General features: G+C 39.8%; 1 protein-coding gene across 1 annotated transcript; it reads left to right on the forward strand.

The window, feature by feature from the left end:
* Positions 1-206: 206 nt before the first annotated feature.
* LOC139907753 (transmembrane protease serine 9-like) lies at positions 207-21,833 on the forward strand. The gene is made up of 12 exons (XM_071894254.2): positions 207-231; positions 968-988; positions 3,782-3,944; positions 7,690-7,958; positions 9,340-9,482; positions 10,834-11,108; positions 11,803-11,807; positions 15,818-15,838; positions 16,396-16,558; positions 18,103-18,371; positions 19,074-19,216; positions 19,567-21,833. The coding sequence occupies exons 1-12, from the start codon at positions 222-224 to the stop codon at positions 19,903-19,905; spliced, it is 1,821 nt and encodes a 606-aa protein (XP_071750355.2). The 5' UTR covers positions 207-221; the 3' UTR covers positions 19,906-21,833.
* Positions 21,834-23,389: the final 1,556 nt, after the last annotated feature.

Raw genomic sequence — 23,389 nt, forward strand, 5'->3', positions numbered from 1 at the left:
TTTGTGAACACCATAGTTGGTTCTTATATTTGAGGAGGGAGTTACATGTGTGGAGCATGTTAAGTATTAACAGTGATGGAGAATGACGGCAGGTTTGGTTTGGAGTGTCACTCCTTCTCTCGGCAGATACCGCTCCCTTCTCTCACTGATAACACACAGTCAGAACAATTAACACGATGGACTCAAGGCTGCTCACCTGTGCTGTAACGCTTCTGGCCTTAATGGTGAAGGGTAAGTGTTAATATTACAAATCCTCTTCTAAAAGAGTTACAGTTTGCTGTGGAAAGGCAACTTGGTGTCTTGATGTGATTTGTTTTGCGTTTACAAAGACTATAGTGAAGTCTGAATTTGGCACAGAATAGAGTGAGTTGCCTGTTTCCATGTATCGGTCTAATGATTGTGAATTGAGACAATTCATCAGCATTATTCATATAAATACGGTTATATGAATTTGGATTCCTTTGTTGGACATATGAACCAACTACATGAGATAAGGCACAGCTGGAAAGGTTAGGTTCAACTTAGGGAACATAACTGATCTTAAAACTGGCTTTTACAGGCCCATAGTTTTAGTGGCAGTAGCATCAAATGTTTCCTTGGCATTACTTCCTTGTAATGGACAGTACACAATAATCTTTAAATTTTTTCTACTAAACTAAACTCTACCCAACAACATCCCATGACTCATTGCTTAAAACAAATGTATGGGAATGTATGGGATGTAAGAGAGATTGCAGGGTCAGAAGTTTTACACACATAGAGCAACATCCAGCTGGTTTTCTTTTCCTAAACCACATGATTTATACGTTTATTTAAAAAAGCAAACACACCGGTTGTAACTTTCCTGCTGGTTGTGACCAGTGGGATCAGGCTGGACACACCTTTAAGACAGATTTCTATATCACTATACTGTAAACAAGGCATATAGGCTGATTTGTAAATAACATCAATTATTGCATCTCCTCAGGTACCGAAGCACAGTTGGATGGTGAGTTCTGTTCTTATTCATTCATTCATTCATTCATTCATTCATTCATTTCCCGTTGGCCAAGATAACCATGATATTGTGCTGTATTGGGTGCTGTCTAATTTTCTGTCTAATTTTCCAGTGTATGGAAAGGAAGGGTGTGTTTACTTTGATTTCTAAGGTATAAGAGATAATATTTGTCGCCAACATACAAGGTAAAGTCAAACTGAAGGAAAGGTGTCAACATAAATGCGTTTTATTTCCCCCAGGGGGGATCAATAAAATGTCGTCACATCTTATCTCCATTCATACAGAGAGGAGGGCAAAAGTCAGTCATGCAAACCAGGATTATTTATTGCCATTACCAGTGCAATGGAAATCTTACATGCTTCCTCTCACAGTATCAAACAAAATATACAATATCACACTAAACACAGTCAGTTACAGTATACACAATCAACACATACGATACGCTAAATAATATTCACACTAGACATAATACTCAATATAGCAGCAAACGACAATTGGCGGGGTCCAAGCACCTGCTGACATCTGCCGCCTGCGCATGTTTACGCCCCTGAAAGAACGGAAGAAGATTACTGACACACGATGCCTCTTCCTCAAGACCAAATGTGTATTTTATACGGCATTAGTCAGTCATACAGTAGATGCACCAACAACTTAATCACAGTAATAACTCTTTCACATTACCTTATAAACTAAACAGAAATTATTCCTTTCTGGTGAATATATAATGTATAATTATCAACAGGAAAATTCTCTCTTAAAACAAAAATACATATAGTCAAAATGATAAACCAACAAAACATATGCAATGCAATGTCACTTTAACTTAAAAGTATCCAAAGTGTTAAATCAAAACAAATTTGTTACAGAATAATATTTGCACTTATAGTTTAACCAACGTTTTAAGCCAACCTTCCATCCAATAAACTTGGCTTTTAAATTAACTTATTCTATTTATCTCTAATGAATTGCATGTAGCTCATGTTTTTATTACGGATTACCCATGAATTATGATGTATCCTAAAACAAACATGAAATCTGCCAAACACAGATATGTGCAAAATGGCGACTCCCTCTCTACACCGACAACGGGCCAAGCATGCTGTCTGCGCGTTCTAAGTTAGCTTAGCATGCAACACGGAGTAAGCTAGCTGTCGACAAAGTCCTTTTCCCTTCATTTAGCATAAATTCAAAACTCTTTCTGACTAGTTTCACAACATAACATATACTTTGAAACACTATGTTACAGTAACTTGGAGACATATTCTAAAAGTTTTACCTGAAAGAGGGGAAGAATAATTAAAATAAATATAGCCGCAAGCGGCGATTGCGGGGTCCAAGCACAATTTGATAAGACAGACAGATAAACAAAACATTACAGAAGGTAGAAAGACACACACAAAAACTGACATGTTGTGAAGCTCAAACATGCAGTCTAACACCGGCTTTTGTGTTGGCCCGTGACTTCTGTCAAGTTAATCTTTTCATTGCAACCACATTGCTGGAGTTGTTCACAACGGTCAAACTTTCTATTACTTGTCCTTGATGACTAATGACTTTGGAAAGGACAAGTCCGGATCTGATCCCACAACCTTCCACATGAAAGGTTGATGCTTTACCTACTGAGCCAAACGCCTGTTATAGGTTTAGTGAGGAGAAACTAACTAAAGGGAGAAGTAGTGTGATACTGCAGCCTATGATTGACAGACTGACAGTGCTAATCACTTTATAGAACATTGTAGTGCTCTCCATTAACGAATAAAACAATAGTAGGTCACATGGGCCAGAAAACTGCTGCTGCACTGATCTCTATGGGTTGAAAGGTCTGGCCACACCCCAATCAGTGATGACATTCAGCAAATACAATGGGGTTCCAGCACTACGTGCTTGGACCTCTAATTACTGACACATGATGCTGCACCCCCCTCAGGAGCAACTCTGCAAGGCCAATTAAATCAATCGCACATTTCTTTGATTAGACATGACTAGTAGGTAACAGAATGGATTAAACTGAACCTGAATACAATATTTATATAAAACACCATTATGATCTATTAAAGTAAAATAACCAAACCCGTACTTGAGAAAAATAAAATAGCAGCTCATCAAAATTCAAATATACATCTTTCATATAAACCATTTTTTTCTATCCATTACACATACATTTACAAAATTTGGTAAAGATAGCACAATGCATTCATGAGTTATGACAATTTTTGTAAAATAGACCCCACCCACAACATTTGACTAAGTTTGGAAGCCAATTATATCAAAACGGTAAGGAATATCAAAAATCTTCTGATAACCTTTAATCATGGGCGTCCAGAGATGATGCACACCAAATTGGAGATGACTGCCTCAACGGTCTAGGCACCGCTGCGTCAGTGTTGTCAGGAATCCTACTTGGTTGGCTTTCCACCAGTCCAGTGGATTCGTATCAAGTGGTTGAGGCATTTCTTGCAAGTGGCCCTCCACTTAAGTTTCATGGTCATTTGCACGGTTGGACAATGACGCAATTCAAAAAGTCATTTAAGTCGTTAAGGTTAATTGACGTGAAACATAACAAACAATAAATCGATCACTGATTTTTCATGAACATCCCTACAAGGCAACCATTAACCGATGAAAGCAGAGTGTGACAGCAGGGAGGGATTAACCACAGTGACAGAAGGGATCAGCAATGGCAGATTTACTTGATTTACATGGGGAAGAATAAAAAAAAAAAAAGTCTTGCACAGTCTTCTATGTTCTGTCGCAGGCTTTTTATCCCGATCTGTTTCCATCTAGTGTGCGGCACCGCTCCACTCAACACTAAAATCGTAGGAGGCCACGATGCCGCTGCAGGGGCTTGGCCCTGGCAGGCCAGCCTGCACAAGCTTGGGACACATTTCTGTGGAGGATCCCTCATCAACAACCAGTGGGTTCTGACTGCTGCTCATTGTGTCGAAAGGTGAGATTTGATCGTATTGCACGGCTGAACAATACCTACTGTACGTCCATACCACAGCACTCCTTAAAGTCATAATCTGTGACATTTTCCATTAATAAATGTCAATTTTGCTACTCTCTATCACTGATTGCTCTAACACAGTGATTCAACCTCTATCCAGTTCATGAAAGCTTTACCATTGTATGTTCTAAACACGCGGTGTCTGGTAGCTCTTTCCTGGGAAAAATCCTCTGCCGCACAGGAAGTGATGCGTTTTACATTTCCAGTTTGTTTGGAATCAACAGAAGAAGAACTGGGTAGTTACCATGAGCAGCAATAGCCACCATGGCAGACAAAACAAAGAGCACCACCTACAGATGGTGCTCAGACAGGAGACAAACAAAAAAGAAAAAAACACGGATGAAGGAAAAGTTAATCAAATAGCAGGCCTAAATATAGCCGCTAGTGGCAATGGCACGGTTCTTGCCAGCACAGCAGCCAGAGCTAAAATGTAGACCTTACCATTAAGATTGCTGTCAGTTTTGGCTGTTGAGCAATCAGGTCCCAAGCTATCAAGTTCTGATACTGAAGAATGTAATAGCGAGCAGAGCATGTGAGCGGAGCGAGCGGTGAGCGGGAGCGGGAGGATTTTGGGTGGAGCAGTGAGCGGATTTTTTAAAAAGCTGGAGCAGCGCCTTATCTCTCGCTCCATCCCGCTCCAATTTCGCTCCGGTACCGCTCACACCATATCAAAGCATACCCGAGTCCGACCCAGAAATGCATCTGCGCAGAATTAGTCTGGCGATGCCAGGCTAGTGTTTAAGCTATAATTAAAATACAACGCAGCTTTTTTCTTTTTTGGAGCAGTGTGGTGAGCGATTGGAGTGGAGCGGGCTGAAATCTGTGTTGAGCGCAGAGCGGTATGGAGCGGAGCGGCCGTGAGCGGAGGAGCGGAGAGAACTGACAGCTCCGTGAGCGAGGAGCGGAAATGCTCACCGCTCCGCTCCGCTCAAATGCTCTGATAGCGAGTTAAAATGTGTCAATATCCAACTTCATATTGGCTTTACTGTGTTTAGCTGTACACTCAAAATGTTGCTGTTGGGCAAAATTTGGTTGGCTCTGTATGGAATTGGTGTGCATTTTCCACATAAAGGTTTGAACATGATTTCCAAGTTTTATAGCGATTGGTGAAATGCTATTCGAGTTATAAACCAAAATGTCATAGGCCACGCCCACTTTTACTAATGTGACCAAACTTAAGATTTTGACTTAGTCAAGTTAACCAAATTTCATGCAATTTCACCAATTCTGTTAGGAGATACAGTTTTCTGAAATTTGTGGCACCCCCTATTGGTCAATCTTTGAATGGCTTTGCACACATGTTCATTCATTATATGTGAACATGTTGTCCAAGTTTCAATGTGATTGGACAATCTATCACAAAGTTATCATAATTTATCGTATAGGCCACGCCTCCTCACAATTTTAAGAGTTAATATCTTCAAAACAAAAGCAGATATCAAAAATCTATAAACAAACTTTAAAGAGCTTGGTCCATAGATGCCATTGACCAATTTTGGTGGTAATCGGTCAAATGGTGCAGGAGGAGATATTAAAAATTTATTTTTCAAAAAATTCTAAATATCTAAAAAAAAATCTCATCGCTTTCCAGGCGGACCTTGGGGGTCCCATATGGCACATTTGTAGAGTACTTAAGTAAGTTTACACAAAACTTGTGTACCAAGTTTTGTGTAAATCGGACAAACTGTGTGGGAGATACAGCCCTTTAAACTTTTTTTTTTTTTTACCTTTAATTATAGCGCCCCTGTCTGGCCGATGGGGGTCATATTTCTTTTGGGTCTAATTGAAGCCATACTAGACATGGTGCAAAGTTTCATGACTCTATCATTTACCATCTCACAGGAAATAGAGGAGCATTGCTCTCACACACTGACTCCCACTCTCCGCCGTTAATTTACATACATCCATATCTTCTGCTGCCCTACAAATCTTAACAGTAGGTAACGTTATTACCTGTGGTATTTAAGTAACGTTAGTGGAATTAGATAAGTGGAATTAGATAATTTAACCAACGACCATGTCACGCTAGCTGCGTGTGGCATTAACAGATAAAAAAAGATACGGTTGGTGATTTTCAGTTACCTGGTAGCTAGCTAACGTTAGCTATCGTTAGCTAACTGTAACTCAGTTAGCTAACTGTTACCCAGTTAGCTAACTAAGTTTCCATTCACCAATGTAATGTAGCTACCTGGTGCTACTGGCTGATGATGCGGCAAAAAACTAGCAATCAAAACCAGTATAGACCAGCATAGCTGGTTACCAGCATGACCAGCATAATGCATGCTGGTTACACCATGCAGCAAGACCAGCATATGTTCATTCACACCAATTTCCTGCACACCCAGATTGACACTACACCCAGTATCATTAAAACCCAGTTACTAGGTTTTCTTTATCACAAACACTATCTGCAGACTGTGCTCAACATCACCAAAGACCTCACCCACTGCAAGCACAGTCCATTTGCCCCCCTACCATCTGAGAAGCACTACTCAAGAACAGCTTCTTTCCCAGTACTACATTGAATTGAATTGAATTGAACTGAATTGACCAGAAATTCATTGAATTCAACACACGCGACGTGGGCCTGTACAGGATCTGTAGCTACTTGTTTACTGAACAAGCACAGATCCTGTACAGGCCCACGGCGCCTGTGTTCAATTCTATGCACTGAAGCACTGCCACATGGTTCAATTACCTAATTCCATAACTTTATTTAAATACCACAAGATAATAACGTTACCTACCGTTACAGTTTGTAGGGCAGCAGAAGATGTGTTACACAGGTGAGTTTGGAGCAAAATGTAGAATGTTTGCGTGCAAACCGTCCCTGTGTGAGTGAGTCAGTGATTGAGTAAGTGAGTGAGTGACCTGAAATTGCCACTTTCTGTCCACAGCCGCATGGCGCACCATGGGAAAAAGTTCCACTGTTCAGAGGACTTAAACAGGCACTTCCCTAAAACATGCAATGCAAGTCCATGAAGTGTTGACAATAAATCAAATGTTGAAAATAAAAAACATAGCATGACCAAAAGGCTCACAATGAGACACTGATGGGAGAATATTGTTTTCAAGCTATTGAGGTGTTTTATATCCTTATCACCGTAAATGGGTTTCATGGTCTGATATGTAAACATTGTAGATATCAGATGTGTCATGAATGAAATTTAAGATGGACACACCAGGGGCATTCTGCAGTCAGATGCGATCAGTGGTTTGTTAACAGTCACTGCAGTAACTTGATTGTACCCAATTTTAACTACTTGAGACTTGACTTGTCTTGTACTTTGATGACTTGAAAAGGTTTCTAAAGTCTTGACAAAAGGTCTTGTATTTGTGTAAATGACTTAGATTGAAAGTGATGAGATTTGTCCCACCAGACGACTGAATTTAAATTCTGTTTTTTCTTATCCTATTATTCTTTTTATCCTATTAAAACCATATTGCATTGAAAAGTCCTAGATATTTGGTTTTCTTTTAAGATATTAAATTGATACTGGACTCTTGATTTGTTCTGACTTGACTTCTACATTTGGACTTGAGACTTGACATTAATGACATGGACTTGACTTGATCTACATTTAGACTTGGGACTTGAGACTGACTTGGGACTCAAGCAAAGTTGACTTGGTCACACCTCTGATTGTTCTACATTTACATCAATATTGTCTTGTCTTCCTCTCAGCACCAGCACATCTGGACTGACCGTCTACCTCGGACGCGACACCCAGCAAAGCGTCAATGTGAATGAGGTTTCCAGAACGGTGTCCAAGATCATCAAACACCCGAACTATGACGACACATCCGCCAACAACGACATGGCCTTGCTGCAGCTGTCCTCCCCGGTCGACTTCACCAACTACATCAGACCGGTCTGCCTGGCTGCGGACGGCAGCGTCTTCGATGCCGGGACGACCAGCTGGGTCACTGGCTGGGGAACTATCAGCAGCGGAGGTGAGACAGCTAGATTAATTTTCAGTGATTGGTATAAAAAACAAAAGAATGGTATCATGGTAGTGGTGGAGTACAAGCAGATTATAAAACCAGTAGTAGCATAGATAAACTTTTCTTAATTTAAAGGATAAGTTCTGTGATTTTGGACCTATACATAATTTTTTTTCCATACCTGTAGTTCTTGGACCCACAGACAATATTGGCTCCAGAGTCAGCTGTCAGTTGAAACGGCGAGCTCTGTTGCCTCTCAGAATATCTCCAAAAAAGCTGCTTGTGGCGCCACAGGAGAGTTGAGAGGAAACGTGACACAGTTCCTCCATTACGCATTAATATCTAACCGCCGAAGCACGATTCCAATCAAAAGAACAACAGGACGGAGGACGGATAGAAACCCCGGAAGTTTCCTTGCCAACCTCAAAATATCGAGGATGCATCGGATGGTGACTTGACCGACAAGAACGAATTGAAAGCCCCAAGATTCACTGAGACAACGGCGAGCAGCGCTGTAGTCTACAGTACAGAGCCGATTAACAGGTGTGGAAATTACCAGCTGTGTCTCTAAATTAATCACGCACACGATGTGAAGCACACAGTCCATCTCAAATTGCAAGGAAGCTTCTCTGTGCTTACTTTCATGAGAAGATCGTTCTCCCCAAGACAACTTGGGAAGAACGATCTCCACAAGGACACAAGTATCGACTTGGCTTTCTTGGTGCGGTGCTGCTGCCAATGTTCTCTGCGGGTCCAAGTACAAAAGGTATGTAAGAGAGAAATATTATATATAGGTCCAAACATATCCTTTAAAGCTGCACTAGGCAAGATTTTTGTGTAGAAACACATTTATCAGCCTCACACACTGAAGATGGACACAGGTCTACCTCCAAATTATCCCTACTAACCACTTGGCCAACCACTATCTAGACTACAAGTTCATTAACTGTAGATCACAGCACTTTTCTATAGTTTAGGTAGAGCGTTAATATCAACTTTATGTGAATCTTCTTTATGTGATTCATGTCTTAAACATGATCTGCTCCCAAAATTGACATCCACAGCTTAACTTTGGTGAGTCCTTACCAAGACCAATTTATTTAGCACTTATTTGTATAACTGTGTTTAATCAAAAGCACCCAGATGCATATCATAGAGAGTGGCTGCATTCCTGCTACTATGTTTGTGGCATCTGTTACATCTCTCCCTGCATAAATCAGGAAGTACAACCGTAAAAATGATTAAATAAATCTAATTTAAGCCAAGCCGGCTCTATACTCAGAGTCAGGACTGGGCTTTTGAGGAGTCTCAGCCCTGACCGTGGGACATCGACCCATGTCTACCTTTGACTCTGTAAAGATGTACAGATCTCCTCTCTCTTCTTCTTCAGTTCCCCTCCCTTCACCTCAGAGGCTGCGGGAGGTGGATGTTCCCATCGTGTCCAACAGCCAGTGCAGCACCAGCTATAGTGGAGTGATCACAGACAACATGATCTGTGCCGGTCTGTCAGAGGGAGGAAAAGACTCCTGTCAGGTGAGCACAACGTTTTTAATAAACTCAACAGCTGGTAATGCACATATCCACATCTGCATATTCTGTAAATATGTCATCTAGATCTGTAAATTCAGTATATTTGATAGTTTACAGTTTGTAGATTATAGTGACTAGGTTTAGTACAACATGTCTGCACCCCTGGACACTTTCTGTACATATGTATGGCCTTATAGACCAAGAGAAATGACAAAACTTTTAAAGTAACAATTGGTGACATTTTCATATAAATAAATGTCTGTTTATTTTCATATAAATAAATTATGCCATTTCATAAAGGTTTTCCACTCTCCGTTCTAAACAGCCGGTGTCTGGTAGCTCTTTCCTGGGAAAAATCCTCTGTTGCACAGGAAGTGATGCGTTTTACATTTGTTTGGAATAAACAGAAGAAGAAGAACTGGGTAGTTAGCATGAGCAGCGATAGCCACCATGGCTGAACAGACAAAGGAGCGCCACCTACAGAAACTCAAACTTTGGAGAAGATTTCCCACCAGTGTCCAAACCGACACCAGAATTTATTTTAGGCGAACAGGTCGTGTCTGTTAGGGGAGATGAGACGCTCTGCTCTGTTGCTGCCCTCTGTCATGATTCCAGATGATAATACAGGTGTATTTTTACATAAAAATCTTGCCTAGTGCAGCTTTAAACTAGTGTATTTAAAATATGACATTTAAGTCCTGTATAATTAACTATGGGCCGACTGGTAATAAACCAGTCAGGCCTAATTATCCTTTTCTAGATCATGGTAAATACTTTCATCCAATCCAAAATACATTCTGGATTGGAGAGTCTTCACATATTCGCTGGTCATCAAGGGAGGAAGTAATTAATTACATTTACTCACATTACCGTAATTCAGTAGCTTTTGTGTGTACTTGTACTTTTTTAAGTATTTTTTAAAGTCAGTAACTTTACTTTTACTTAAGTGAGTTTTTACTGGACCGACGTAAACTGTCAAACTGTGGATCCATTCACAGTGAGAAGAGGAATCTGGCTTTACTTTGTGTATTTTATTTTGTAATTTCCAATTTTTCCAATTAAAAGAATCCAGTCTGAACTCTGTCCTCTCTCCTGGTAGAATCGCATGGAAAAGATCTCAGCTAACAACGTTTTCTTTTCTAAAAAGGAACTCAGTAACTTTTACTCTGAGGACATTTTAAATCAGACACTTGTTACTTTTACTTCAGTAGATTTTTACACCAGTACTTTTACTTCTAGTAAAATACCCCCGTAAAATATCAGCAAAGTAACAGCACTTCTCCTTGAGCAGGACATTCTTGTACTCTTTCCACTGCTGGTGGTATAACTGACATAATATGTTCCTCCTGTCCAGGGGGATTCAGGCGGGCCGATGGTGAACGAACAGAACTCCAGCTGGATCCAGTCTGGAGTGGTGAGTTTTGGTCAGGGTTGTGCTGAGCCTGACTTCCCAGGAGTCTACGCCAGAGTGTCCCGGTACCAGTCCTGGATCAAAAGCCAGATCACCACCAACCAGCCGGGCTTTGTCTTCGTCACCTTCAGCGGCTCCGGCAGCATCTCTGGAACTGCTTCTCTCTCCATTTTGCTTCTGGTGTCCATTTTGCCTGTGCTCTTCTCTCTGCATGTCCTGTAAGAAAGTGGAAGGTCAGGGACGCTTTTCTGGGAATTTAAAGCTGAAGAGAATGCCAGCAGACAGCAGAGAATAAGGTTATAGTGATATACCAGTTTGAAATATAAGAAATTAGAAATTGGATATTGGCCTGTCAGTGACGTCCACATCTGACATGATGCAGTTTGTTTGATTACATATTGATTGTAGAATTGATCAATACTACACTGGCTGTCTATGGGAAGCCCTTAACCTGAATTGATTTTATTGAGAGTGTCTTGATCAGATTCCAGTATGTTATGATTATTATTATCCTGGGTTTCAGTGTCCCATGGTCTGATGGCTGTTTCAGAGGCTTTCCACCTTGATAAGAACAAAATTTGCATGTTGGATGTTTTTGAATGAAAGAATCAGCATATGTTATGTACAACTCATATTATGTGTAACTAACTAATAAACGATTGTCTCAAATTAACTTAAAAATAATAGATTGTTTTATAGTAACACAATACCCAGAATATACTAATTTTAATGCCTGTGACAAAGTGGATAGAAGGGATCATTTGTCACTCTTACATTATTATTATTATTATTCATATTTATCCTTAAGTCAATTTCATTAGTACATCTCTGCATGCTTTAAGTTCCATTACGTGTTAAGTTGACCGGTAATTCCACTCTGTAATGCTGACGCACATAACTATCCCCCTTCAGGTACGGTAGGAAAATGGGATACACATGCACATGCACCCAATTTCCCCTCGGGGATCAATAAAGTATTTCTGATTCTGATTCTGATTCTGATGCTGTTATTTTGATTTTGTATTGACATGAGTTGAGTTATCCTCTGTTCTTTAAAGGATAAGGCTAATCAACAATGTGTTTGCTCTACTCCCGTTACTTTCCAACTTCCCACGTTCCCTTTTTAGCCTTCAAACCGGAAGTCATTGGCTACAATTGTGAGCTAAAAACCTTTAAATACAGCTCACAAAGACATTAGTTTCAATTTTAAAAATTGAGAAAATAAAGCAGAATTTAAGACTTTGTATTGTTAACCATTGTTTTTAAAGTACATTTGAACAATACCAAATAAGCGGACTGAAGTCGAAGTATGCTAAATTAATTTATTCTAATTTCTCACCATTTGGAGTTGTTATCATATAATGTATGCTGGCTGGCTGAGGAGAGCATGGACAGCAGATAGAGAGCCAAGCTGGAGGGAGATTAGCCAGTAAAGTTGCTGTGGAGGGTTACATAATGATCTTAAAGGTACTATATGTAACATTTTTAAACATCAATATGTAATTGTCAAATTAACTGTGATACCTTGGTATAATTACTGTAAACAAATGAGACCATGGTGGAGGCGATTGGTCGTCTCTATCTCACACCGGTGGTATTGTTAGTGCTAGTGTTTCTCCAAATTAAGACTACATTTCCCATAAACCCTCTTACTTCCTGTCCCCCTCCCTGGCGTGGCTCCACATGCGTTTGCTCTGGAAGAACAGAACCTCTTCCTGCTTTGTGCCGTAAAGCGATCCAGCAGATTTCCCTCCAAATCCACCAGGTGAAGAAGAACAATGGAAAATGCAGTAGAGGCTGCTAATCTTCTCGAAAATGGCCTTGTTTGTTTATGGTAATTATACTAATCTTTCCAAATTAAAGTGATGATTTATTGATTTTAAAATATTACATGTAGCACCTTTAAAAGGGCTTAAGGGAGGAGCTTGTGGACAGGAAGCAGAAGAAATGTGCTTTGTGTGAGACAAACCGTAATAAACAATAAACAATAAACAAAAAAGAAACAGCAAGTTGGGGGCATTGGATGCAGCTGGTTGCATCTTAAGAGTTTTGGTCTGCAGATCTTTATCAAAACACAAGATACAGCAACAAGATCACAGTGAATCTAAACTTCACTGATTATGAACATAAAGTCAGAAGCCATTTCATGATTTACTTTATGCTGTCAGTGTGTTGCTGAAACATCAGATGAGGAGGGACTTCTTCTTCTGGACGACTGTGGGAGAGAAAATCACATCAGACCCTGAAACCTGGGAATTACATTTTTCCGTTCTTGTTGGCAAAGTGTTTGGTGTACTTTCACTTTTTTGAGTATTTTTTTAATGTCAGTAATTTTACTTTTTTAATCTGACTTTACTTTGTGCACTTTTCCAAATTTTCCAATTAAAAGAATCTATCTTGTTCTAGTAGAGTACATTGTAAATGAGCTACTTTTTACTTTTATTTCAGTAGATTTTTACTCTGGTAATTTTACTTCTACTTAAGTAAAACATCAGCAAAGTAACAGTACTTCTACTGGAGCGGGACATTCCTGTACTCTTTCCACCGCTGCGCCTTGTCGAACCCCAAACTTTCCATCCACTGAGCAGGACTTATTTCAATAACATGGCAACTTTTTAAATGCCATATATATAATGTGAACCTACTGTATATAACATGACATTTATTGAAATGTGTGCAGAATTCGTCAGTGGACACTAATGATTCGATAAAGGTCTTAAGCAATGTCTTACAAAGTGCATATGTTTTCAAAAGCAAGGCAACACTAAACAGTCAAACTTGAAGTCAGACAGGTTGTTCTCTCCTAACAGAGAGGGATCACAGACCAGTGTTTATCAAAAAACAAATAGCTTGTTAGCTCTAATACAGTGTGTAAGCATCTGAACCTGTGATTAAACCAGCTGTGTAGGGGCAACTTAAGAGTTCTATTCATTTTTTGTGATTTATACTTATATTTGATTGATTGTTAATTTATTAAAGTGTCACACACACCAGGTGCCCAGCCCACATGGACTTACATAACACTACCGAGTTACATGGGGGAACAAACATCATAAAAAAGAAAAAGATTCAGCAAACTCAGATATCACACAAACAACATAATTTACATAATGGAAACTACCCTTTCTAAAAAATAGTTTGAGTTTTTCATAATCATCGAGCCAAAAGGAATTCATAAGGACAGAAGTCAACACATTTCTTAGATCAACTTATACATAATATACAGTTTTGTTACAAATTTGTTTTTCATGTGTACAAACTAATAGATTAGATTACTGCAGTACCTTACACATTAAAACATTCAGGTGTAAAACAACAGTAGGCTTTAGCAGTTAGTGTGTTTAGTGTAGTGAATAAAAATGCCTTTTTTGTCTTGGTCTGTTTCAATACATGTTGAAAGCTGGCAGACTTGTGATCACCACAGTTGGTTCTTATGTTTGTAAAGGAGGGAGTTAGACATGTGGAGCATGTGAAGTATTGACAGTGATGGAGAATGACATCATCAGATGGAACAATGCATCTGACAGGAAAACAGGTTTGGTTTGGAGTGTCACTCCTTCTCTCGGCAGATACCGCTCCCTTCTCTCACTGATAACACACAGTCAGAACAATTAACACGATGGACTCAAGGCTGCTCACCTGTGCTGTAACGCTTCTGGCCTTAATGGTGAAGGGTAAGTGCTAATATTACAAATCCTCTTCTTAAAGAGTTTACAGTTTGCTGTGGAAAGGCAACTTGGTGTCTGTACTGAGTCACTATGCAAATAGTGTGATTTGTTTTGTGTTTACAAAGACTATAGTGAAGTCTGAAATTGGTACAGAATAGAGTTAGTTGCCTGAAATAGGCAACTAACTATTCTGTACCAATTTCAGACTTCACTATCAATAGACTGATACATTGAAATAATGTATCAGTCTATTGATAGTGAATTGATACAGTTCATCAACATTACTCATGTAAGTATGGTTATATGAATTAGGGTTTTCTTCTTTGGACATATGAACAAACTACTTGAGATAAGGCACTGCTGAAAAAAATAGCAGAGTCCTTGAGTTAAATAAAGACTATTTTAAAATTAGACAAACAATAAAAGCTCACTTCTATAGACTGTTCAGTGTCACATTTGTCCCCCCATGTTTGTTTATGATATAAAACAAACACAGGTTATTGATCTGAATAGCCTTTTGTGCTGCCAAAGGTAAGTAAGAGACAGATTAATTCCTTTTCTGATGCTATGCGTCAGCACCCACATCCAAGCAAACATTTCCACCACCAATGAACACGAAATTCCAGAAGTTCCAGTTTGTTCCTTTCAGAGTGTTGATGCTTGCTGAAACTCAAACAGTCTTATCTGTCAACTTGAGGCACATACCTGAGCTAAAAATTTGGCTTTTATAGGCCTTTAATTTTAGTGTCAGCAGAATTGAATGTCTCCATTTGGCATTACATTACACAGAATAAATCTTTGTTGTGAATTTCTACCTCTACCCAACAACATCCCATGACCCATCGCTTAAAGCAAAGCAATCCAACCCCGTTAATGACCACATGTTTGGGATGTAAGGGAGATCGCAGGGTCACAAGTTTCACACACATAGAGGAATAAAGAGGAACATAAAGAGAACATCCAGCTGGCTTTCTTTTCCTAAACCATGATTTCACTGGTTGGTTAAAAATGCAAATGTGCCTGTCATAACTTTCCTGCTGGCTGCGGTTCAGGCTGGACACACCTTTTTTTTCCTGTCTTTTTTTTTATACTTTCTCTTTATATTATTTTAACAGGGTTACAAACAGAAGTCAATAACATGTGAAAAAGCAGGCGTAGGTTGCCAGGAAGGCCGGACGCGCTTTTAAGACAGATTTCATTGTACTGCAAACAAGGCAAGCAGGCTGATCTGTAAATAACATCAATTGTTATCTCCCCAGGTGGCGAAGCACAGTTGGATGGTGAGTTCTGTTGTTCTTCATTCATTCATTCATTCATTCATTCATTCATTCATTCATTCATTCATTCATCTTCCTTTGGCCAAATTAACCATGATGTTGTGCTGCATTGGGTGCTGTCTAATTTTCCAATGTATAGAAAAATGAGTTGCAAACATAAAGGAAGGGTGTGGTTTGCTTTGATTTCCAAGGTATAAGAGACAATATTTGTCACCAACACACAAGGTAAAGTCAAACTGAAGGAAAGGCATCAGCATGAATGTGTTTTTTTCTGGCATGTGTATCTCCATTCATCCAGAAATGTCAGTCATGCAAACCATGCTATGCTTAAACTGTAAAATACAATGGTGAATGCAGGGTGGACAGGCAGGTTCAAAAGTTGTCACATAAAGAGAAAAGGTGTGTGAGGGAATGCTAGGCAACCATTAACAAGCAGGTGTGACAGATCAACAATGACAGATGTACTTAATTTGAATGAGAAATAATTAAAAAAACAAGAAGTCTCGCAGAGTCTTATGTGTTCTGTCGTGGACTGTGTGTCCCGATCTGTTTCCATCTAGTGTGCGGCACCGCTCCGCTCAACACTAAAATCGTAGGAGGCGAAGACGCCCCGGCAGGGACGTGGCCCTGGCAGGCCAGCCTGCACAGCAGCGGGAGACACTTCTGTGGCGGATCGCTCATCAACAGCCAGTGGGTTCTGACTGCTGCTCACTGCTTCCCAAGGTGAGATTTGATCAGATGGCGCGGCTGAACTATACCCATGTCCGTACCACAGCGCCTGGGGCCCCGCAGTGCCTGGGGCCCCGCAGTGGGGGCGAACAGGGCCCCAAAAGTGTCTGGATTCAATTCCATTCTGTGGTCGTCAAGTGTGTATTTATAAATATTTTATACTTTTATTTTACACTGCTCTAGTTTTGAAATGGGGTTGAAATCTACAAAACTGCAAACAAAACTTTCTCAGAAATATAAAACAGCAACTGTTGCGTCACCTGAGACAAACTCAAGCAGGAGTAAAATTTGGCGAGGTTTTTCCTGTGCAGACTACAGCAAAACTTTTGACCAGGAGACTGCTGGTGAAAGTTTGGTTCAGACAGTCGATTAGCGTTATCAGGGTGGCAGCACCCAAAACCTATAATTTCAGTTAAGGATGTGTCTGATAATTGATCAGTAAATGAATGTGTGGACCTGTGTTTGAGTTGTGGAAGGGTCGACATAGATAATAATGTTGGTGTGGGGACAAGAGGAAAGTGGAGGGGGGCCCAGAGTCCCCACCTGTGCACAGGGTCCATAATTCCTCGCTGCGCCCCTGCACAGCACTCCCTCAAGTCATAATCTGTGACATTTTCCATTAATAAATGTCCGTCTTGCTGCTCTCTATCACTGATTGCTGTAACACAACAGTGATCCAACCTATATCCAGTTCATGAAAGCTTTTCCACTGTCTGTTCTAACCAGCCGGTGTCTGGTCGCTCTTTCCTGGGAAAAATCCTCTGCCGCACAGGAAGTGATGCGTTTTACGTTTCCGATTTGTTTGGAATAAACAGAAGAAGAAGAACTGGGTAGTCAGCATGAGCAGTGATAGCCACCATGGCTGAACAGACAAAGAAAAGAGAAACTCAAACTGCAGCAACAGGAAATCCAAGCTCCGCCCACACTGTTTGATTGACAGGTGATCTGTGGGAAGTGCAGTGCAGAAACACCACAGCAATGAGGCTGAGCAACAAAGATGGAGACTAAATAAAAGAAACGAGAATGCCGCAGATTACCACTATAAACTTATTGATCTTTGATGACTTGAAAAGGTTTCTAAAGTCTTGACTTGAGATCTTGTGTTTGTGTAAATGACTTAGATTGAAAGTGATGAGATTTGTTCCAGCAGACGACTGAATTTAAATTCTGTTTTCTGAATTTGTATGGAATGATTGAATTTATTGAAGCTGAAACTGATTATAGAAATCAAACTCATGATGCTCTTACCAAGTTTTTATCCTATTAAAACCATATTGCATTGAAAAGTCCTAGATATTTCGTTTTCTTTAAGATATTAAATTGATACTGGACTCTTGATTTGTTCTGACTTGACTTGCTGTTCTACATTTAGACTTGAGACTTGACATTAATGACATGGACTTGACTTGGTAATCTACATTTAGACTTGACACTTGTGCCTCAAGACTTGAGACTGACTTGGGACTCGAGCAAAGCTGACTTGGTCACACCTCTGATTGTTCTACATTCACATCAATATTGTCTTGTCTTCCTCTCAGCACCAGCACATCTGGGCTGATCGTCTACCTCGGACGCGACACCCAGCAAAGCATCAATGTGAACGAGGTTTCCAGAACGGTGTCCCAGATCATCAAACACCCGGACTACGACGACATATCCAACAACAACGACATGGCCTTGCTGCAGCTGTCCTCCCCGGTCGACTTCACCGACTACATCAAACCGACCTGCCTGGCTGCGGACGGCAGCTCCTTCGATGCCGGGACGACCAGCTGGGTCACCGGCTGGGGAACTATCAACAGCGGAGGTGAGACAGCTGGATTCATTTTAAGTGATTGGTATAAAAAACAAAACAATGGTATCATGTTAGCTGTAATGTGTTGTGATGCATTACAAGCAGATTATAAGCCCACTAGAAGCATAGATAAACGTTTCTTAATTTAAAGGATAAATTCAGACCTATGTATAATTTGTCTGTTACATACCTGTAGTTCTTGGACCCACAGACAATATTGGCTCCAGAGTCAGCTTTTTTGACAAAGCCTGTTTGGACTCATTGTTAGCTGTCAACTGACAGCTGACTCTGGAGCCGATATTCTCTGCAGGTCCAAGTAGGACAGGATTTGCTACTGGAAGCTACTTGCTGCTATCTTGCACCTTCAGATCCTTTTATAACTCAAAACATAGATCTATTTTGCTCTCATGTTTACCAAAAATTAAAGCATAAAAACATCCATTTACAGTATCGAAATATACATTCAAAATACAAACTAATCACTGAGCTCCCACAGAGTCAATACTCGCATCATGAACTTTGTGTATATGATCTCCGTGCAAAACACCTTGCTGGATCATGCCTATTTTGTTGGTTTGACCATAGAAGTGATTAAATGAACCTAATTTAAAATAAGCTGGCACTGTAGTCAGGATACGACTCATTCCTGACTCTGACCCATGTCTACCTTTAACTCTGTAAAGATGTACAGATCTCCTCTCTCTTCTTCTTCAGTTCCCCTCCCTTCACCTCAGAGGCTGCAGGAGGTGGATGTTCCCATCGTGTCCAACAGCCAGTGCAACACCAACTATGGTGGAGGGATCACAGAAAACATGATCTGTGCCGGTCTGTCAGAGGGAGGAAAAGACTCCTGTCAGGTGAGCACAACGTTTTTTAATAAACTCAACAGCTGGTAATGCACATATCCACATCTGCATATTCTGTAAATATGTGTATATATCTGTAAATTCAGTATATTTGATAGTTTGTAGTTTATAGTGAAAAGGTTTTTTGCAACACGTCTGCACCCCTGGACAATTTCTCTACATATTTATGGCCTTGTAGACCAAGAGACATGATGAAACTTCAGTAGATTTTTATACCAATACTTTTACTTCTACCTCAGTAAAATATCAACATAGTAAAAGTACTTCTACTGGAGCAGGACATTCTGGTACTCTTTCCACTGCTGGTGATTTAACTGACATAATTTGTGCGTCGTGTCCAGGGGGATTCAGGCGGGCCGATGGTGAGCAAACAGGACTCCCTCTGGATCCAGTCTGGAGTGGTGAGTTTTGGTCGGGGTTGTGCCCAGGCTGACTTCCCAGGAGTCTACGCCAGAGTGTCCCGGTACCAGACCTGGATCACCAGCCAGGTCGGCAGCAGCAACCAGCCGGGCTTCGTCGCCTTCAGGGGCTCCAGCAGTGGCGGCGGCGGCGATGGCGATGGCGGCGGCGGCGACGGCGGCACCTCCTCCTCCCCCGGAACCTCTTCTCTCTTCTCCCTCTCCATCTCCCTCCTGGTGTTCATTCTACCCGTGCTCTTCTCTCTGTGTATCCTCTCATAAGAAAGTGGCAGGTTTCCTTTTTTTAGCAGTTCAGTGATTGCTGTGAATTTCTGGGATTTCTGGGAATTTAAAGCTGAAGAGAACACTAGCAAAGAACAAGGTAAGACAGGTATTGGCTACCAGTACCAACATATGGGCCTTTTATTAAAAATTGGATATCGGCCTGTCAGTGTTGAACACATCTGATACAGTTTGTTTGATTATATATTTATTGTAGAATTGATCAATACTATGCTGGCTGTCTATGGGAAGCCCTTAACCTGAATTGATTCTAATGAGACATTTTGATCAGATTCCAGTATGTTATGATTATGATTATGATTTTCCTGGGTTTCAGTGTCCCGTGGTCTGAAGGCTGTTTCAGAGGTTTTTCACCCTGATAAGATACAAATTTAGTTTTTTTTTATTCTGCATGTTTTTGGCCTGAAAAATGGTCAAATGTAAAGATATTGATTATTAATGCAAATATCCGTTTTAACCTGAGCTTTTAACCTGAAATGACTTAAAGGATAACGCGGGTGTTTTTAAATGCATTTCTTACCATCAACAAATGCTATGAAAATAACAAAATCAACAATGCGTTTGCTCTACTCCCGTTACTTTCCGACTTCCCACGTTCCCTTTTTAGCCTTCAACCCGGAAGTCATTGGCTCCAATTGTAAGCTAAAGTTTCAATTTTAAAAATCGCTAACTGTTACCATGAAAAGTCAGGCTGTTGTAGTTCTTACCAAATCAAATTCAAATGGGAACAAATTCTTCATTACACCGAGGACTATTTTCGGTGCTACGGAACTACTTTCCTGAGATGGAAAACGTGTTTACAGCCGGCTTATAAAGTTGTTTGAGGAAAAAGTCGGCCGGCCCGGTGCATCGTGATGATGAAATATGTTACCCAGAGCAACAGCATGGCTCTTTGACGTGTTTTTAATAGTTTTTTAATACAATGGAGTTCTATGGCTGCTGGGACATGAGGCTGCATTGGGCACCGGCTACATGGACGAGAAATCATTGCTGATTTTGTTATTTTCATAGGATTGTTGCATCAAAAAACACCAGCGTTATCCTTTAAGAACTGAAATTACTTTTTTATTTCTGGTCAGGTTTGAAACTATTGTGCATATGGGTGCCTTCTAGTAATTTTCACTGACGCTGGATTTTAGAAGTCATAATCTTAAAGCTGTGATGCAGCAGTGGGGAAACGTTCCACACAGAGGAAAGATGAAGAGTATCTTTGTATGTGAAGATGGTGAATGATATCAGCTCACTGTTACCTCCTTAAACTGTAACTACCCTCATTTTATTGCACTGAGCAACTGCAACTGTGATGTATTTGTTTCAGCAGAGCATGTCTAGAAGAATTAGAATATATTATGTACAAATCATATTACATATAACTAAGTAATGAATGGTTAGGGTTAGGGTTTGGTATGTTTTCAAATTGTCTCAAATCAACTTGAATAATAGATTGTATAGTAACATAATACTCAGAATATACTAATTATACTAACAATACCCTAAAGACATTATGCTTAACTATAAACCAGAAAAAGAAAATAAAGCAGACTTGAAGGCTTTGTTTTGTTAACCATTATATTTGAAGTACATGTGAACAACACCAAATAAGCTGGATGTAAATTTGACCTTTTCACTGAAATTGAAGTATGCTAAATTAATTTATTTTAATTTTTCAGCATTTGAAGTTGTTATCTTATTATGTACTGTATATGTATAATTGCTGGCAATTTGTTTGTTTTATGTCTCAGAGAGTTTTTGCTGTCTGAAATGATCAATAACAACACTTTTGGAGAAGTCATGGATTCATTTCACCAAAGTTATTTAAGCAATAAATAATCTCTTATATGTATATATTATGATGATTGGAACAAATGTACAATCCCATACACTGCTTTGATTAAAGTAACCTAATGCAAAACCAAATACAAAAAGTGTCCTTTATAGTTGTTGCTGTAGGGGAGAGCGGGGTGAGATGAGCCAGTGGGTAAGTTGAGCCACCCTGTTTCCTAGCAACAGTAAGCTCTGTGTCATGTGACCAGGCATTTAGGAAGAGACTTCCATTGCAACATGGCTGCGATGGAACCAGCAACATAGGACAAGTAGTAAGTACATTTATGTTCATAAAACTGTTTTTTTGCAACAAAAAGCACATTTTTTACATTAATTGTTTAATGGCTGTTGTCTCAATACCAATTTAGCTACATTCAAAGATATATACAATAAATGTTGGTCTATTACCAACAGTGTTCTAAATGAACACGTTAGTTTTTCAATTTATGTATTAGTTACTTTCTCAAAGTTAGATTTCACTACTTTTATTTTTCTTTCAAATGGTTAAATGTTTAGTTAGTGCAAATAAAAAAAAATGAAAGTATTTTTCTACATGATGTTATTAAAAGCAGACTGTGCAGCAGGCTGGCGGTGCGGTGGAGACTTGTAGGTTACAACTCGCTTTCAGAATGAACAACAATAACCTGCAGAACTTGGAAATATTCACATTACTTTGAACTGATCAAAGAAAAGGGTAAGAATATTATTGTTAACTGTAAGTTTAGCTTTCACTGTCATACCTAAGATTTGAATTGAAAGCACTTGTGAGCGCAGTCTGACGTTTATTTTGAGACCAGACCGGGTCAGTTAACGCTTCCGTGATCTGACTATTTACTGTGGAACCAGGTGACTGAAATATTTTCTTTAGACAACAGTAGTTTGTTACTTACGGCTGTGTCCCAAATGTGATGATTAGTGATGATTTCTGTACAATAATAGTGATGACAACAGCAGAAGACGTATTTTAAAGGCATGATTTTAAGTGGGTAACGTGAAAGTACGCGTTACTTTTAATAAAGACTAACTTAATAATGTAACTAGTTACTATTTAGGGCAAGTAACGAAGTAAAGTAACTAGTTAGTTTCAAAAATAACTTTCCCCAACACTGATTACCAAGGACTAAAACCTCATGAATTGGCAAAAGGGTTAGCAGGGAACTAGTGTGTAGACCACTTATTTTTCAAAAAGGTGGCTGTGGGGTAAGTTGACCCAAAAGCCAAGGGATAAATTGGGCCAGTTGTTCCCACCTTGTTGATTTTCTGATATTAACCATATTTTAAGGAATAACTAAACAATGTATTTATTTGTTTTCTATCTTGAACACTATAGACCTTTTAGCTCCAACTGTACTCTTGCACATCTGATTCAATTAAGGTGTCATGGGAATGTGTGGCCCTTAACTGAATCAGTGCGAGAGTAGAGTTGGATTTTGTATTTTTCCCTGCAGCCTGGACAGATGGGATATTGAGCAGGTGTGGCTTCACAGCCAGGAGCTGTGCAAGAATTAAGTAGACAGACGAGGTTGTAAACATTCTATCACAGTCTCTGTTATATTTTGTTTCCATGTTCATAAGTCTAGTTTGTGTTGCCTGTGTGGTTTTAACATGTTTAATTCCAACAAGTAGCCACTATAGCCTT

The sequence above is a fragment of the Centroberyx gerrardi genome, chromosome 7 (assembly GCF_048128805.1).
Source record: "Centroberyx gerrardi isolate f3 chromosome 7, fCenGer3.hap1.cur.20231027, whole genome shotgun sequence".
Lineage (NCBI taxonomy): Eukaryota > Metazoa > Chordata > Actinopteri > Beryciformes > Berycidae > Centroberyx > Centroberyx gerrardi.